Source organism: Mus musculus, chromosome 13, assembly GCF_000001635.26.
Source record: "Mus musculus strain C57BL/6J chromosome 13, GRCm38.p6 C57BL/6J".
NCBI classification, from domain to species: Eukaryota; Metazoa; Chordata; class Mammalia; order Rodentia; family Muridae; genus Mus; species Mus musculus.
In genome coordinates, this window is record NC_000079.6 from 98,309,690 (window position 1) to 98,327,683 (window position 17,994).

Consider the following 17,994-nt stretch of genomic DNA (forward strand, 5'->3'; position numbering starts at 1 on the left):
ACAATACTGTTCTCATGGTACACCACATGGAACTAAACAGCCTAATGGTTGCTGGAGAAGCAAATTCTCCAACACAAGAACTTTCAAACCAATTGTTGAGCGTCCAACCAAATGCCACGAGTGTGACCACATGCCATAATCAACTGTCTACAGACAACTGCTTACTGTTTACACATCAGTGCCAAATAAGTAAAATGATAAACCATATACTAGGCAAAGAATTTTATTAACCCTTTCCAAACTTTATTCCCAGGCTTCTTCAGCTTTATTTGCCGCAAAGAATGAATTAGGTATAGCGAAAACTGAAAAGAGCTGCAGTGTCCGGGGGCTTGGGCTTAAAAATATTAGAGATCTAGATTTTATCAGATCCATAATAAACAAAAAAATTTTAAAAAGCAGTCATGATATAAAATAGCAGCTCCTGTAATTTCTGCAAGTATCACCTTCTTCAGAAGTTGCTTCAATTCAGTTTGCCTCATTCTTAGAAGCCTCATCAAAATTCTCCACCAGATCTAGAAAAGAACCAAAATAGAAGACATCCTGAAAACAAGCCAATTCTACAAATAACGCGCAGATATTTAAGGAAACACTCTCAAATTTAAAGACTTGCCACTTCCCCATTTCTCAGTTGTATGGTTTCAGGTAGCTATTGGAGCAGTTGTTCTCAGCCTTCCCAATGCTATGACCCTTTTATATAGTTCGTGTTATCATGACCCCAACCATAAAATTATTTTGTTGCTACTTACTAACTGTAGTTTTGTGTTATTAATCGTAATGTAAATACATGCTGTGCTACCCGAGGGGTTGAGACCCACAGGTTGAGAACCACTGTATTAGAGCGTGCATCATGCTTAATCCTATTGATCACTCATCCTCCCTCAATTTAAGAATTAGATAGTAATCCATTGGCCAATATAGGAGAGAGCCAAAGGGTATCATGACATGATCTGAGCTTTTCTTTAATTGAACATATGTCACATGTCTGCAATCCCAGCACTAAAGAGGCTGAGTCAGAAGGGGTCTCAAATCTAAGGCAGGCCTGAGTTACATATTGAAACACTGTTTCAAACAAAACCAACAACATAAAGAAAAACATTACATTTTTAGAACATCAAATCTCAAGATATTTCAATTTCTCCATGCTTTTTCATAATCCACTATGTTTCAAGGTAGCTTCAGTTCCTAAGTGAGGTTCCTGTCCTGTGTCCTCACATTCACCAGTTCTAACTTATAACTACCACCCTGGAATGTTTTCTGTCGGTTCATCTCTCTCCCTTGAAGTGATTCTTACCTGGAACTTCATCATCATCATCCTCTCCAGTAGCAAGGGGTGCTTTTCCATCCACAGCTGTGAAATGGAAATAACCAACGCATTTCTTTAGATCAATAAATGTCCACCAAAAGAACACATGAAATACAATGCACAACTTACACTCATGTCAAGTGACATCTGAGGTCTCACCTATAGCACCAGCAAGGAGACCTTTTTGATGGGCACAAACCATCCTCTGGGTACAGAGAACAGTGAGAGTAGGGAACGCTCAGGATAAAACCACACACCAAACTGCGGGAGGTTTTGGGAGGCAAATGAAGAGGCCAGCCATTTTCCTAAATATATTTACTGAAATAAAGCATTAAAAAATTAAGCTAAACGCGGTGACTCACCTATCAATCATAGAACTTTGAATGCAAAGACAAGACTATGGTAAACTCTAGGACAGCCAGGGCTATATAGGGAGACCTATCTCAAACAGCCAGGAAGGAAGAACACACACAAAAGCCAACTTTAAAGTCTCTCTCAACTGTACTGCTCCTTCTCCTCCCCCGACCCAGGGCCTCGAATACACAAACAAGAACCACACTGAGCCTTACCACCCGGCCTATTTTTACTTAAACAAACCACCAAGAGTTGACAGTCTAATTTGCCCAGGCTTTCAACACATAAAAGTTCTTCAACTTGTATGTAACGCTCCTACTTCAGCCTCCCCAGTGGCCATCATACCTTGAGCACTTTCACTAAACAGAAAGAAGCAAGCTCTGAGAACACACAGCTCTAACCCGCACAGACATCAGGGGAAATTTCAAAACCCTATTTAAGCTCTCAAAGTCCAAGATGGCCTAGAACATCTTGATGCCCCTCCCTTAATAAAAGCATAAAATGAGTCAGCGTCTGACGATAGCCGAGGAAAACAAGCCACTGCAAACCTCTGTATTCCTAGTCAATTTTTTAAGCATCCAGCATAAGTTGTCATATCAGCTATGATGGCTAATCTTGATTAATCTGACACCCATGGGGAGAAGAAACCTCAAATGAGAAATTGCCTGTCAGATCAGCCTGGTAGCATGTGTGTGCTTTGGGTGAGGGTGGGCACATTTCTTTATTGCTAACTGATGTAGGAGGAACTTGCCCACTGTAGGCCAGTGCTGTTCCTGGGCAAGCTGGACTGGGATAAGAAGGCCCTAAACACATACATACAAGTAACATTTATACACTCCACCATGCAATAACAATTAATTGAGGGAGCATTAACTAACTTAAAGAGAGCAAAGAGGTATACATGGTGGGGTTTGGAGGGGGTGAAAAGGAGAAATGTAATTATAATCTCAGAAATAAAAGGCAGTTGATTGTGAGCTTGGGAGCATGCCAATAAGAAATGCTCTTTCATAGTTTCTGTCTTAAACTCCCGCCTTGGCTTTCCTTAATGATGGACTGTAAAATGCAGTGAAATAAAAATAAGCCCTCCTCCTCAAGCTGCTTTTGGTTATGGTGCTCATTACAACAAAAACCAAACCAAAACACAGCTTGTCCAACACATAAGTCAACTAAACTAAATCCCTATAAGGTGAAACACTGAAATACCGGCAGCTATCATCTGTATCAACAATAATGGAGTATGTTTTAAAACAGTTAAGAGTCTAAAAAGCCACCAAACACAAAGACTGTAAATAAGGAGATGGAATGCTAGTTTTATTCTTTTTCTGAGGCTGCATGTCTATAGCTCAGGTTGGTCTTGAACCCAGTAATTTTCCTCGTCCAGTCTCTCAAAGTACGTGTGTAAGTCACCTTGCCCAGCTTGATCAGCACCTAAATTTTAAGTAGCAGCAAAACCCAAAATTGACAGTTTTTTCATTTCTAACTAATAAAAGGTTTAGTTTGTTTTAAACCTAGTAAGCTAGTAGAAAACAAACACCCACTAAATCAAGTATAAACTAGACTAAATCACAGATAAACTAGACACATCATTATAAACAAAACACACATAAGCAGTTAAACGTCTACAATTCTTTAGATATATAAGTTGGCCTTCTACATGTAAAGACATTCTTACCAATTCTGAACCTGAGATCACACAAATAGCTTGCTAAGTAACCAGCAAGTACAGTGACTCTAAGGATACTCACATTGTTTGGGCAGAGCTTCAGCCAGTCTCCTTAAACTAGTCAGGCTGTCTGCACCAAGCTGGTTGAGGATGCTGGGAAGCATTTCTGTCAGCTGCTTTGTCTCAGCGTGGCCTGTAATGGTGAAGGTGTTTGCTGCCAGGGATGCCTGAACTTTAGGGTTGTTAAAATGGATCACTGTTCCTTGGTTTGTAAACATGTTCACCTATAAAGAAAATAATTGTTGTAAGTAACGAATACCAAAGATTCCTTTAAAATTAATGTTTTTATTAAACAAAAACTGGATTCTGGCTACGTGGTGCAGTTCTTTCCTCCCCTCTGAAGCACGGATGACAACTTCCCTGGAATGTATAAAGGAACAGCTTTCTGGCTTCACAATATCCTTGATCATTTGTTTAGTTAATAGGGCAGGAACACCTCCCAAGACATTCAAACATCTAAACATCTAATGGGGCATGGGGCATGAACTACAATGCTAACAGCAGAGCCACGACAATTACTTAATACATGACCATTAAACTTTGCAGTCACACCACGTTTTGGCACGTACCTCTTCAATACCAGAGATGTTGTTCACCCCTAACTTCTTTAAGGAGAACTGCAGTTTCTTATCGTCTGCTGTGGCCGTTCTGTGAACCACCTTCTTCTTCCTACGAGCAGTTCCCTATGGGAGCAAGAGGGGAAACGACACATTGACACAGCAGCAGATCTTCTCCAATTCTTTTCAGACCTTTGCTTCCGTATAAGACAGTTAATCAGATGTAACAAGGTGGCACACTCTGATGGATCTCTGAATATGAAGTCAGCCTGGCTAACCTTACTGAGTTCTAGGCAAACCAGAGCAAAACAACTGAGACCTGGTTTCAAGTAAAAACAAATACATAATAAAGACTAACGGTAGTTATCAAACCCACAAACTAAGAAGTTCAAAAGACAGGCTAAGATGGAAGTAAGGAATGACATAGGAATTCTTCATAAGCACCAGTTTGCCACGTGCAAAAAAGTCTTTCACAAGCCCTGACATTTTAAGTCTTTTTAGGCCATGTTTCAACCTAAGCTAAGCCTCATCTTTACCTCTTGTTTTCAAAGAAAAATCAATAGCTTAATATTCACAGATGAGACAGTATACAAACAACTCATGAATCTGTATACAAATATCTATTATAGCCAAGAGTAGAAAGTTCTTAACCCACAGAGCTCTCGTAAGTCAACTAGACCTTTCTCAACTCTCTCCCTCTTCCCTGCATTGCTCACCCCCCTCCCCAGCAAATTTCTTCTCCCCTCGAAAAGGGCTCTTCTCAATCACTCAACAAAAGGACTTCACAAACATCTCCATTTTTTCTAGATTTTATTGTTAGTCATATTTTAAAATCCTATCAAGTCATCGTCCAATCTGTCTTTCCTCAACTCTGCACTAAATGCATGACATGCTATGTTACTTCCAACTTTATGTAGACTATAAACAAACTTTTACAACAATAAGAACCAGGAAAATTTTAGATTATAAAATACAGACTACCACTTATAGATCTCACACATTTCACAAATGTAGAACTTAAAAGATTGTCAGTTTTTCCATTAGACACTGAAAAGGGTCTTGAATAATATTCACCTAACAGCATGTGAATCTTACACTACTTTTCTCTAAGGCTACATTCACTCATTCTATAAGTAAAGTTTCTTAAAAGGTACAGAAAAAATGTTCCCATATTATAACTGGAAACATTGTCTTAGCTTAACAAAGACTAGATACAAAGTATCCCTATGAGACTGACTTGGAAGGCTTTCATTTTCCATGTATTGATGATGCTAAAACATAAAACCCAGTAATTAAAGAGGAACAACCTTGCACACAAGCACATCACTCCAGAAACTAAAAAGAAAGAAAACAAGCCCAGCTTTTTCCTAGCACCTGAAGGCTTCTGCCTTAAAATTAAAAGGTCGAGAAGCATCTAAGGTTAATGTCCTGAGTGCAAACTGAAGACTACAATTGCCAGCAAAGGCAAACAGGATGCTTACTGCTGGTGCCAACTCTCCTAACTTATGTTATGTTACGTTCCACATTTCCTTATCTCTCAGAAGACTACTGAAGATTTACCTTCAGTAAAAGTTAAAGTTAGAACAATTTAATAGGTAATAAACTTGTACTATGGAAGCTCCACAGGTTTCTCGGAGACTCCATGCTTCAACCTGTTAAACACCAGGAATGTGCTAACTCGATACTTGAAACTAAGGAGCTCTTCATCTGGAGTGGACCCAGCACCAACACCAAGTTCAATTCTTTCAGAGCAGAATCCACTTGGAGAAACCAACCTGCCAACACATTTGCATTCTCTCACTGTAGCATAATTACAAAGGTTGAGGAACAAAAGACATGTGCTAAGGTAGGATTTCCCAACCTAACACTGTTCACGAATTTAAATAGGAAGGTATCCTCAAATACCCTAAAAAAGACAATTAGTCTGTTGAGCATTTAGTTCAGAAAGCAATGCAGAAGAGCAGAAGATCTTCATAATAATAATAATAATAATAAAATTACCTAATCATTAAGTAGAACAGGAAAAGCCAATACTTTCAGTTAACTTACTTTTAAAAAAAATGGGGTGGGAATGCAGTTTGGGAGTTGAGAGGTCCTCTAGCATGTACCAAAACATGTGTTGGATCTCAGGACAACTCAAAGGTAACAAAATAACCACCCCCAACATTGTACAAGTCAAGGGTACACGGTACACAAAGATTTGGCAGAGAACATACTTTCCCCCCCATTCATAAAATCCAGTAACATTTGTTTATATGCGCCATAATCCTGAACCTCTTGCAAGCAAGGCACCGTTTTTAAGTGCTATTTTCTTCTCTACTCGATGACCGACCTCACCCCTACTATCTATCTATCTATCTATCTCCTCCTTGTCTCTTAGTATTGGTCTCATTTCCCTTGGATTTGCTAGCTTTGCGAAATGTCCCCTGCCAAGCAAAGTGACAAAAAAAACCCAAAAAACCAACCAACCAAACCAAAAACAACAACAACAACAACAAAAAAAACAAAAAACAAAAAACCCAACAACGTGAGAAATGCAAACGGAACTTTGGAAGAGAGAGAGGAGAGAAAAAGAAAGGAGGAAAAAAAAAAAAGAAACTTACTTTCCCACCAATGCGCACTTGTGCCTGCAGTTTGGCGAGTTTCTCCTGGTTCATGATTGTTTCTTTCATCTACAAAGAGAGAGGAAAAAAAAAAATCCTCAGCCAAGAACAAGAACGGCCGGGCCCCCCCTCCAGCATTCCACGCTCGTTATTTCCCGCTACACTCGCAGGAGAACGTCGTCCCCCTCGGGCTGAGGCCTGGATCCCCAATTCACCCCTCCAGGCTCGCCGGGGCGCACAGGGCCCCTCGCCCCTCCCCCGCCCGGCCCGGCCCGGCCTCGGGCTCAGCCCCACGGCGACCGAGCATCCCCCGCTCCCCGCCGCCCTGCCCGGCCTGGGCCGAGGCCTCGCCACGGCCTGCCCGGCCCGGCCACTCTCCGCAGGCCTCGCGGTACCTGAGACTCCCGTCCTCGGCTTCCGCCGAGAGGGAGAGAGGGCGTCGCTTCGGCCCCGGGCCAGCCGCCCCTGGCTCGCCCTCGCCCCCGAGAGTCCGCCTGGGTGGGAGCGCCCGTCCGTCGCATCGCTTTCCTCAGCTCCGTCCGTCCCCTCCCTGCCTCGCTCCTGCCGGGAAACGCCCGCCCCACCCCCAACTCCCGGTCTCCTCCCACGCCGGCGTCCACGGCCTTTTTTCTGTACCTTGTCGGAGTGGAAATGGCGCCGCGCGGGGAACTAAGGTTCACGCTCAGGGGGTCTCGGGCAGACCAGCTGAGAGAAGGCGCACACACGCGGGGACGCAAGATGGCAGCTAGAGGGAGGCCGGAAGTAACGCGACGCCACTTCCTCCAGAATTCAGGAAGCGGAGTTGGCGTCGCCGCGCATGCGCAGCCGGGGGCCGGTCCGCGGCTGTTTCTTTCCTTTCGTCCAGCGGCGGGCCGGGAGCAGCACCGGAGAGCTGGGACCCGCGGTCGCCGTCCGCGGTCCTGGGAAAGGCCGCGGATAGATCGGACAGTGAGGCTCCCTGTAGAGCTGTGGTTAAATCAGTCTGCCCTGTGGCCACCCCGTAGGGCGTCCAGCTTTGTCCAGTAGGCTGCAGTGTCTGCTCAATGCCGGGTGTAAATAAAAAACTATCGAAATCAGCCAGGCTAATGTTGCTTTCCAAAATTAAGTGACTTGGGTGATGTAGAAATCGCGACTCAGAATGTCTAGAAAGCATGTTCGGAATGCTTTCCAGATCTCCACCCTTCAGCAATTCGGTTTATTCAAGGTTGAAACAGGGTAACAAGATTTGTAACCTCTTAACCCTTCTACACCTCTACCATCGACTCCCTGATCTCGAATCGTCATGGATTCGACCATGAAGCATTCACGATGGAGCAAACTTTACCTTGAATTCTTCCAAGATGAATTTGAGCCTGCGTGCTTGGGGGTAAAAACGTGGCTGTGAGTTAAAGTTTGCCGAACTCCAGCACGAATTGTGGTTGTCGTTTTTTTGTTTTTTTGTTTTTGTTTTTTGTTGTTGTTGCATAATTTGATGGTTGTTTTAAAAAGTGTCTCGATAAGTAATCCTGGCTAGTCTGAAGCACACAGCTATTCTCCGGCCTCAGAGCCCCTCTGTCCAATGCTGGGATTATAGTCGTCTAGCACCATTCCCAGACAAATTTTAAGATAACCTTAGAAAATCCCTATATGAAGATTAAAAAACGAAAAAGAAAAAGAGGTTAAGTGAAAATTCTGTGTGCTTAAGCCTTTTTCCAATCTTAGCTACGAAATGTTTTTGAATATTCCAAAGAGAAAGTTGTGTTAGAATTTTTAGAGAATACAATTTATCCAGAAAAGTTGCCGAAATGAATACTCTAGCTAAAATCAATTTTTTTTCCCCTTGGAAACCTTTTTACACAAGAGTTTCTTGCAACAGCGATGAGTCATTTAAAAAATCGGGAGAGACAACTACGTTGCTATGTAGAAAATTGTAACAAGTTCTTTTTCTTGAAACAACAACAATGTTTCTTTTATCCGAACAAGTAAGTTTGTCTCAGAAAACCATGCTTGTTGTCTACCCTATGAAGTACCTAACCATTCTCCAAATAACTGAGATGAGGCAACAGAATTCAGTGCTACAGAAAATATATAAAACATGACTGTGTTACATATGATGGATAAAAGGTAAAACTAGTTCTTTTTGTTTTTGTTTTTTTTTTTTTTTTTTTTTTGTTGTTGTTTTTCCAGACAGGGTTTCTCTGTATAGCCCTGGCTGTCCTGGAACTCACTCTTTAGACCAGGCTGGCCTCGAACTCAGAAATCCCCCTGCCTCTGCCTCCCAAGTGCTGGGATTAAAGGCATGCACCACCACGCCCGGCTAACTAGTTCTTTTTAAAGAAATGTTTATCTGTAGAATATTTTACTCTTCATATTACACTGAAAGTATGTGAAACTTCCTAATCATGATATTTTCTGAATTTTTACATAAAACTCTACAATATGTAACTGATACCTGTCTCATCTTTTAGGCCTATATTCAAGAAATATGACTTAGTTTCTTTTCCCCTATTCTGTCATGGTATAGAAGACTTGTATGATTTTGAAAATCACCAAACTGTAAGGAAGACGATGTTTATTTTGACCCTTGCTGCACCAGGACTTCAGATTTTGCTAATATTTATATACCAGCCTTTTAAAAAACAATCGAAGGACTTTGTTATTGTTTTACTTTTCCTCTAGAAGTTACCATTTGCGGTCTGTCTTCAGGACTACCATTTCCCACTTGCTCCGGCTGTCTACAGCAAGTGTAAAGGCTTGCCTCCCACCCTTTACTGCTCATATAGAACAATGCAAGAGCTGCTTACTTAGCATTGTCAACAGAATTCGAGAAAAAAAAAAAACATGATTGCTCTCCTTGATTCATAGGACATGTCTAAACAAAATATATGGTCATTTTCATCTCTGACTGGAACTTGAATTGGCTTCAGCAAGAACCAGGTATTTACTTGACATCAGGTTGCTTCTTCTTCTTTTTTTTGAGACAGGGTTTCTCTGTATAGCCTGGCTGTCCTGGAACTCACTCTGTAGACCAGGCTGGCCTCGAACTCAGAAATCCACCTGCCTCTGCCTCCTGAGTGCTGGGATTAAAGGCATGTGCTACCACTGCCCAGCTCAGGCTTAATTCTTAAGGGGAATTATGACCCACAAGAAGTTTTGAGAAATGACTGAAGATGAATGTGCGTGTGTGCATGTGTGTGTGTGTGTGTGTGTAAAGGACAGAAGACAATTATTGGGAATTGAATTACTTTCACTATGGGTCCCACAGATTGAGCTGAGGTCATAAGGTGATGTGACAAGGGCATTTCTCCTGAGGCATCTCTCAGGCAGGTTCCTGTGCTAGTTGTCAGAGAACCACAATGGGCATACCATCCATTAAACTTCTTTGTGTTCTCCTTCCAGTATCTGTCTCTCCCACGTGGATATCTATACGTTAGCTTGCCAAGTCTCGGAAAATCTTGCTTTTTACATCTCTTTCACCTTTTTGCCACAGAAATATTGTTTTTTTCTTGTTTTTGTTTGTTTTTTTTCCTCTCTCCAAATTCTCCATTTGTTGACAGGTAGTGTATAGTAGGACCATCTTGGACCCACCAGTGATATAAATAATGGCACGTAGGCTTTTCAATATTTTAAAAGTTAAATTTTAAAATACTAAAAAAAAATTAGTATGTTAAAGCTTAGGCCTTTTGCTGGGCAGTCTCCCAACTCCTCTAAACCTGACTGGATTGGCTCTACCTCTGCTTCACTCTGGTCAACCCACTGACCCCTGCCTCTAGTGAATCTCCCTCCTCTCTCTCTCTCTCTCTCTCTCTCTCTCTCTCTCTCTCTGCTGGGAAGTTCTGCCTTACACTTCCTACCCAGCTATTGGCTGTCAGATTTTTTTTTTAGATTTCTTTATTTCATGTATGTGAGTACATGGTCACTAGCTTTGGACAGACCAGAAGAAGGCATCAGATCTCATGACAGATGGTAGTGAGCCACCATGTGGTTGCTGGGACTTGAACTCAGGACCTCTGGAAGAGCAGTCATTGCTCTTAACCACTGAGCCATCTCTCCAGCCCTAGCTGTCAGATCTTTATTACAGCCAGTCAGATACAATTCTAGATTACCTTAGGCAGATGAGGAAGAACAATATTTAACAAAATACTGAGAACAGTGATGGGCCATAAAGTAACAATACCAAAATCCTGCCCGTATTTAGCTCTCGGAGGGTATTAACAATAGAATATACAGAGACACACCTTCATACAACAGGAGTGCTTTAGCCCACATACATAGTATGTACCCATAGAGAAAAGAAACCTGGGGGTACCTGGGCATTCCTGAGGAGACACACATCTTGGCCTGATACAGAGGAACAGTCAGTCCATGGCCTGGATGGATGGTATGTTCTTTCCTCTTCCTAGTTCTCCTTCCTACTTAGACTTAAAGTCCAGAGAAGAAATATATTTTTCCATGGGTGGAACCCACAAGGCCTTGTTTGTTTGTTTGTTTGTTTGTTTGTTTGTTCATTTCTTCGAGACAGTGATTCTTTGTGTAGCCCTGGCTGACCTGGAACTCACTCTGTAGACCAGGCTGGCCTCCAACTCAGAAATCAGCCTGCCTCTGCCTCCCAAGTGCTGGGATTAAAGGCGTGTGCCACCACTGCCCGGCCCCCACAGGGCCTTGTAAGATAGATCTCACTGTACAGTATCGTAAAATGCATTCAAAGAAAATGAGCCCAGACTTCATGGCAGCACTGCAAGTACTGGCTGGTCCAGTGGCCTGACCTCTGACTCTAGACAGGGAAAACGTGTCTACTGGATGGGCATTTGATGCTTGCTTATGATGGAGCGGGGGTGAGCTTCCTCGCCGCCAATATACTATCAGCCCCTACCCAGCAGTCCTGCTTGCTAATTGTGGGGGACAGATGTGTACAAATTGTCCATTGAAATCAAGTATGCAAGGAAATAAGTCATTTGGGGCCCATTTTCACACAGCAACACCTTCTCTTCCAGCTCACACCTAAGTCATCAACAAGACTCTTGCAGATTTCTTCTGGAGAGACAGAAATATCTGCAGCCAGGAGGACGGCTGTTGGAGGAATTCAGGAGCATTCGACGGAGTCTCCTGTAGTCGGCGAGTGGTCAGTTTTACACATCCTCCTCAGGACCTCACAGGCAAGAACAGCAGGATCTGCTTCCTTCATGAAACCTTGGCTCTGTTCTATCCATCGACAGTCCTTCAGGATACCTAACCTGTCCAGAAACCAAGGTGGGTGGGGGGATGGACAGTACCACTTACCATTCTCCCATCAATCCATGACAGAATTTGCTTTGTCTTCTACAGTGTTATACTTTGCTGGCTGAGAGGCCTTAGTTCCAGCAAGGGAGGCATCTTACCAGGAGAAATAATAAGAATGGTGTCACTGAGCTGAAAATTAGACTGCCACTTGGACGCTCTAGGCTCCTTGTGCCTCTGAGTCAACAGGCAAGGAAGGAAGTCAAGGGTGTTGCTGTAGGGTGGGGTGCTGAGTACTGAGGAGAAACTGGGCAACTACTCCACAGGTAAGGGAGGTAAGGATAAGTGTGTCTGGACTATAGGAGAATGGCTCTAGTGAAGGCCCATTGAATAAAGGACCATACCAGCTAAAGTTGCCAAAGGCAACAGATATCTACTGTGCAGTAGAAGATAGTTATAAAAACCAGCTATGACCGTATGGCAAGTCATAGGAATAAAAGCTATAATTGCTATGGCTTCTCTCCATGAAAGAGTGTGTATTTGTATGTGTATTACTGTGCTGGATAGTTTCATGCCAACCTGACATAAGCTGAGTCATCTGAGAGAAGAGAACCTCAATTAAGACAATGCCTTAGTAAGATCAGGCTGCTGGCAAGGCTGTAAAGCATTGTCTTAATGATTGATGGGAGAGGGCACATCCCATTGTGGGTGGTGCCATCGCTGTCCTGGATTCTATAAAAGCAGGATGAGCAAGCCAGGACTAGCAAGCCCGTAAGCACATCACTCCACGGACTCTGCATCAGCTCCTGCCTCCAGGTTCCTGCCCCACTTAAGTTGCTGGGAATTGAACTCAGGACCTCTGGAAGAGCAGTCAGTGCTCTTAACCACTGAGCCATCTCTCCAGCCCTCTTGACTACTTTTTTTTTTTTTTTATAAATAAAATCATTTAATTGGGGCTTGATTACAGTTTCTGAGGGTAAGTCCATGATCATCATGGCAGGGAACATGGCAGCAGACAGGCAGGTATGCTGCTGAAGCAGTAGCTCAGAGCTGGCATTATGATCTGCAAGGTAGAAGCAGAGAGAGAGAGAGAGAGAGAGAGAGAGAGAGAGAGAGAGAGACAGAGACAGAGACAGAGAGAGAGACAGAGAGAGAGAGAGACACACACACAGACAGAGAGCCTCTTGACTACTTTTGATAATGAACTGTAATACGGAGCTATGAGTGAAATAAACTCTTTCATCCTAATTTGCGTTTGGTCATGGTGTTTTATCACAGCAATAGTAACCCTAACTAAATTACCTACTGGTTCTTTTATTGGCGGATACTCATGAATACAAGGGATATCAAGGTCTACCAGGAACTGCACAGCAGGAAAGAATCCCCTGGGGTTCAAAGGGTCAGAGCAATCAGCTAGCCCAGAGTAGGACACTTTGGACCAACAATAAGAATAAGCATAAGGGGCTGGAGAGATGGCTCAGTGGTTAAGGCACTGACTGTTCTTCCAGAGGTCCTGAGTTCAAATCCCAGCAGCCACATGGTGGCTCACAACCATCTGTAGTGGGAGCTGATGTCCTCTTCTGGTGAGTTTGAAGACAGCTACAGTGTACTCACATAAAATAAATAATCTTAAAAAAAAAAAAAGAATAAAGCATAAAGTAATTTAAGAAAGCTAGAGCAGTGTTTCCTGAAGCCCAAGACATTTACCACATTTTAGGTGGCTCACAGTTAGTGAGTCATTATGAGATGGTAGAATTATATTCTTTTCAGTTCTTCCTTAAATCCTCTTGTATGTGGAAAGTGTTCTTTGGTTCTATCAAGTCACAAGCATGGTAACATCTGCTAGCCTAGCCTGTTAAAGGAATAGCGGACCTAGACTTTGCAATCTCAGTAGTACCATTACCTAGGTAGGATTAAATAATCTGTTTCTTTCCTTTATTATGATTGAAACTAATCTGCTCTTTCCAGTTGGGAGGGCTTTCTTTTCAGGGGCTGAATAGATGGCTCCTTGGTTAAGAGAATTTGCTGCTCTTGCAGAGGTCGGAGGTTTGAGTCACTAACACCCACCTGGCAGCCCTGTCTGTAACTCTGGCTTCTGGGACACCAGGCATGTGGTACACAGACATACCTGAAGGCAAAATACCCATACACACCTTTTTAAAAGTCAAAAGAAGTAAGTTTTCAAAGTTACTTATCTGAATGATTTTAAATTGGTGGACTCAAAAACCACCAAATAGTTCTTTTGATATTTGGGTATCCCAGAAGGTGTGAAGTCAGTGGGTGTATGCTTGACTGAATTTCCAAAGCTGTTCATGCAAAGAAATGCAAAGATGAGACTACCAAGATAAGGGGCAGGTCTGGGGCCACTGGAGGATATGCTAATGTCCTGGAGTTTAATGTAAAGTGAATGCAGGGGTCTTAAAAATGTTCCACAAGGGGGGTAGGTATGGGGGACCTTTGGGATAGCATTGAAAATGTAAACGAGGAAAATACCTAATTAAAAAAAATGTTCCACAAAAGAGCCACAGAAGATGTCTTTTGAGCCATCCCATGGCCAGCAAGGTTGTCTCAAGGATGGAAGGATATATCCAAAGATTATTTATTTATTTATTTTTGAGACAAGAGTTTCTCTGTATAGCCCTGGCTGTATCTGAGTGGGGACAAAACCGGGGAATCCAGGCTTCTGAGACCAACAACAGTGCAAGCAAAGCACTTCTCACTTTTATTACTAAAACAAACAAAATATGAGGGTATGTTTACAGTTGGCTTAAGCAGATGCAAGTTCAGCGAGGGAAGACTCCTGGTGTTATCATATGCTAAGCCCATGTTGTGATGTTCTAATGCTATGTTATCATCTTTGTTCATGTGAAAAGAGCCACGACTATTCCTCCCAGGCCTTTGCCTTCCCCACAGAGATAACGCGGACATGCCGAGGGATCCCCTTTACATCCTTGTGCTCAAGTGGATTCAGTGTCACAGTTCAAGCGCTTCTTTCTGAAAAGCCCCCTTTGGGAAGAGCATTCTGCAGGCTGCCCCATTTACAGTTCACAGTAAGTTCACGACTTTCTTACGCAGGCTTCCACAGATGTCTCTGGAAGAAAGTGTGGTCTAGTGTGGCGAAGAGTAAATTCACAGATAGGTCTAGTTTTACACAAAGTTATTCTTTTAAATAATTAAAAAAATCATTTTAAATGAATGAGTGTTGTTCATGTATGTATGAGCACCGAGTGTTTATCTAGTGTCTGAGGAGGTCAGAAGAGGACACTGAGACCCTGGAACTGGGGTGGCAGACAGTTGTGAGCCATCATATAGGTAGGTACTGGGAACCAAACCTGGGTCCTCTGCAAGAACAACAAGGGCTCTTAATGAAGAAGGCATCTCTTTGGCCCTCAAAACTCTTTTGATGAGTTTGGTCTACCCCTTGATTCAGTGGCAGCTTCTGAAGTGAGGACAGTAGGTCTTTTCAAGAGATTCCAACCTAACGTAGCTGACTGATGCAGCTTAGCCAAGAACAAAGTAGCTACCTTAGAAATATAATCACAGTACCTCTAAATGTATTAGCTATGCCATGCTAAAATTTTATAAGAAATTTATAATAAAGCATTACTGATACGATAATAGGTCTTGAGATATGAAACGCTGAAGCTCAGAACACATGACCCTTATCTTCCACGTGGTTCAGGTAAAAGTACCTCACACCCCTCGTCTCCCCAGATCTGAGAGTACAACTGGTGGGAAGTCGCTGTTCCCCACAGAGACTGGCCCAGGCACAACTGCCAGCTGCTCAGAAACAGTGGCCAGGCTCGGGTATAGGACCAGATGCCAGACATCTGTCTTCTATTAACTAGGATCAAAATAAAGCCCTGACCAAGAGCCGTCTTAATGTAGCACATGTAGCAGAAAAAAAAAAAAAGAGATGGCCCTGTTGCCTGTTCAGCGAAGCGTCTATTACAGGATCTCCCACCTTCCCAGCAGCCGGAGGGATCGAGCCCCTTCAACTTTTGCTCTCTCATCTTTTCCTTTGATGCTAGACGGTCATAGTTTTTCAACTATCTCTTTAGACTCTTCTCTTCTTGACCTTAGATTCTCTATAAGATGCTCAGCATCCGCTCATCCCGTTGCCCTGAAGTACAACACTTTTCTGAATTTTCTTCTCACTTGACTGTATTCACATATATCAGATTTTTGTATTTCCACCTAAATTCTCCTTATATAACCTTCCTACCCACAAATGGGACCTCACTATATTTCCAAGGCTGTCCTAGAGCCTCGGGGCTTAAGTGATTTTCTTTTTTCTTTCTTTCTTTTTTTTTTTTTTTTTTGGTTTTTTGAGACAGGGTTTCTCTGTGTAGCCCTGGCTGTCCTGGAACTCACTTTGTAGACCAGGCTGGCCTCGAACACAGAAATCTGCCTGCCTCTGCCTCCCGAGTGTTGGGATTAAAGGTGTGCACCACCACGCCCGGCTTTAAGTGATTTTCTTGCTTCAGTATCCCAAGCACCTGGGACTAGGGCCATGCACCACCACTCCTGACAATGATCCCCCTTTAAGTTTTTTATTTCAGTTTTTATCTGTATGATGTTTTGCCTATATATGTGTCTGTTTGTTATTAGACGCGTTCTCACGACCGGCCAGGAAGAACACCACAGACCAGAATCTTCTGCGGCAAAGCTTTATTTCTTACATCTTCAGGAGCCAGGGTGCAGGAAGCAAGAGAGCAAGAAGCAAGAGAGCAAGAAGCAAGAGAGCAAGAAGCAAGAGAGCAAGAAGCAAGAGAGAGAGAAAACGAAACCCCGTCCCTCTTAAGGAGCATTCTCCTTCGCCTCGGACGTGTCACTCCCTGATTGGCTGCAGCCCATCGGCCGAGTTGACGTCACGGGGAAGGCAGAGCACAAGTAGTCATAAGATACCCTTGGCACATGCGCAGATTATTTGTTTACCACTTAGAACACAGCTGTCAGCGCCATCTTGTAACGGCGAATGTGGGCGCGGCTCCCAACATCTCCCCCTATCCTTTTAATAAGAGCAAATAGGCCACCCATATTAATGAGAGTGGAGATAGAGGTCAAATCCCCAGTGTGTAGGTAAAGGAGCCATGTACAGGATTAGCTCTTAGGCTTACAGGCTTTTACCCAGAGCAACCCTGACCTGCTCCCGTGTCGTTTTGCCTGGGGGAAGGGAACTAGGACACTGAACCTTCATGAAAGATGACATGTCTCCCTAGAATAGGCTCATATATGCCGCAGAGCCTTTCCATTGCAGTGCTTAGCCTTGCAACTCTCTCGGGCTGCTGAAGCACACTCACTCTATCCCGTGCAATGAGTCTAGCCTCATGGGATATAAGAGCTGAGTGGCCAGCGACCTATTGCCTAAGCATAGATATATCAGGGGAAGCTCCATGTTCTAGTCCTGCAAGCGCCTGGGCAATAACCACCTTGTCTCTCCTAGTTTGGGCCTTAAGCTTACAGACCAATCAAAGAAGCAACACTAATCCACAGCAAAGTGTATCTCCAAATAATATTAATCCCACCCATTTTTTAAAGAAAGAAAATGCTGAGGAGATCCAATTGGGTAATCCTTTGGTCAGCGACAGGTCCAAGCGCGTGGAGTTGACCTGAAGTCTCAATTCCCGAAGGATCTGTTCAAATTCAGCCATCCAATTCTGTAACATATACTGAAAAAGACTTTTTGACAAATTAGCTGTCCTAGTAAATTTAACATACTGAATGGAAATAACACACAATCCCGGAAACTTTTGTTCACATCCCTGCTGAGTTATTTGTCATAATACATCTAGTTGTATCTGGACAAGATCTATGAGTTGATTAACCAGCATGAGACCTCTCTGTATCTTGACATTAGCTGAGGCCTGTTCATCTATGACTGTAGTCACTGAGGCTGACAAAGTGTTAATGGTGTCAGTCATCTGGACCTGTCCAGACAGAGCCAAGGCTGTCTGAATTAAGGCCAAACCCAGTTCCCAGTTAGTGGTAAAAAAGCAGGAGAATACTTGAGCATTATACATCACCGTCATTGGGAGTGGAAATGTCGACATTATCCCCCAACGCTGCTCTCTCATTGGACAAAATAAGGCCCAAATGCTGCATAATATCCCTTCCCCAGAGGTTAACCGGGAGTGGGAGCACATAAGGTATGAATTTCCCTTGCTGTCCTTCAGAGGATTCCCACGTCAAGGCAATGGAGCTTATAGTGGGACATGATTGATATCCTAGGCCCTGTAATGAATGAGATGACTCTGT

General features: G+C 43.2%; 1 protein-coding gene and 1 long non-coding RNA gene across 3 annotated transcripts; one reads left to right on the forward strand and one right to left on the reverse strand.

Annotated features, from left to right (window-relative positions):
- Positions 1 to 207: 207 nt before the first annotated feature.
- Positions 208 to 7,317, reverse strand: Btf3 (basic transcription factor 3). 2 transcript variants are annotated; one of them, NM_001170540.1, is made up of 6 exons: positions 7,177 to 7,317; positions 6,541 to 6,609; positions 3,950 to 4,063; positions 3,403 to 3,604; positions 1,292 to 1,348; positions 208 to 512 (listed from the first exon to the last, which is right to left on the reverse strand). In NM_001170540.1, the coding sequence occupies exons 2-6, from the start codon at positions 6,607 to 6,609 to the stop codon at positions 466 to 468; spliced, it is 489 nt and encodes a 162-aa protein (NP_001164011.1). In that variant the 5' UTR covers positions 7,177 to 7,317; the 3' UTR covers positions 208 to 465. The 2 variants fall into 2 exon arrangements, with proteins under 2 accessions (NP_001164011.1, NP_663430.2); NM_145455.3 differs by having other exon boundaries at positions 6,936 to 7,278.
- A 109-nt stretch (positions 7,318 to 7,426) lies between these two features.
- On the forward strand, positions 7,427 to 14,726 carry Gm9828 (predicted gene 9828). Its single transcript, NR_137279.1, has 4 exons — positions 7,427 to 7,920; positions 9,385 to 9,456; positions 11,514 to 11,769; positions 14,631 to 14,726. It is a non-coding gene; the product is annotated as a predicted gene 9828 (long non-coding RNA).
- The last annotated feature ends 3,268 nt before the right edge of the window (positions 14,727 to 17,994 follow it).

What these genes read in the sequence shown, in the direction of transcription:
- Btf3 (NM_145455.3), bottom strand. Translation starts at nt 7,061, where the DNA reads ATGCGACGGACGGGCGCTCCCACCCAGGCGGACTCTCGGGGGCGAGGG. An exon ending in ACATCTCTGGTATTGAAGAG is followed by an intron (nt 3,605 to 3,949) that starts GTACGTGCCAAA and finishes TTTTCTTTATAG; the next exon opens with GTGAACATGTTTACAAACCA. An exon ending in TGATGATGATGAAGTTCCAG is followed by an intron (nt 513 to 1,291) that starts GTAAGAATCACT and finishes GTTCTTTTCTAG; the next exon opens with ATCTGGTGGAGAATTTTGAT.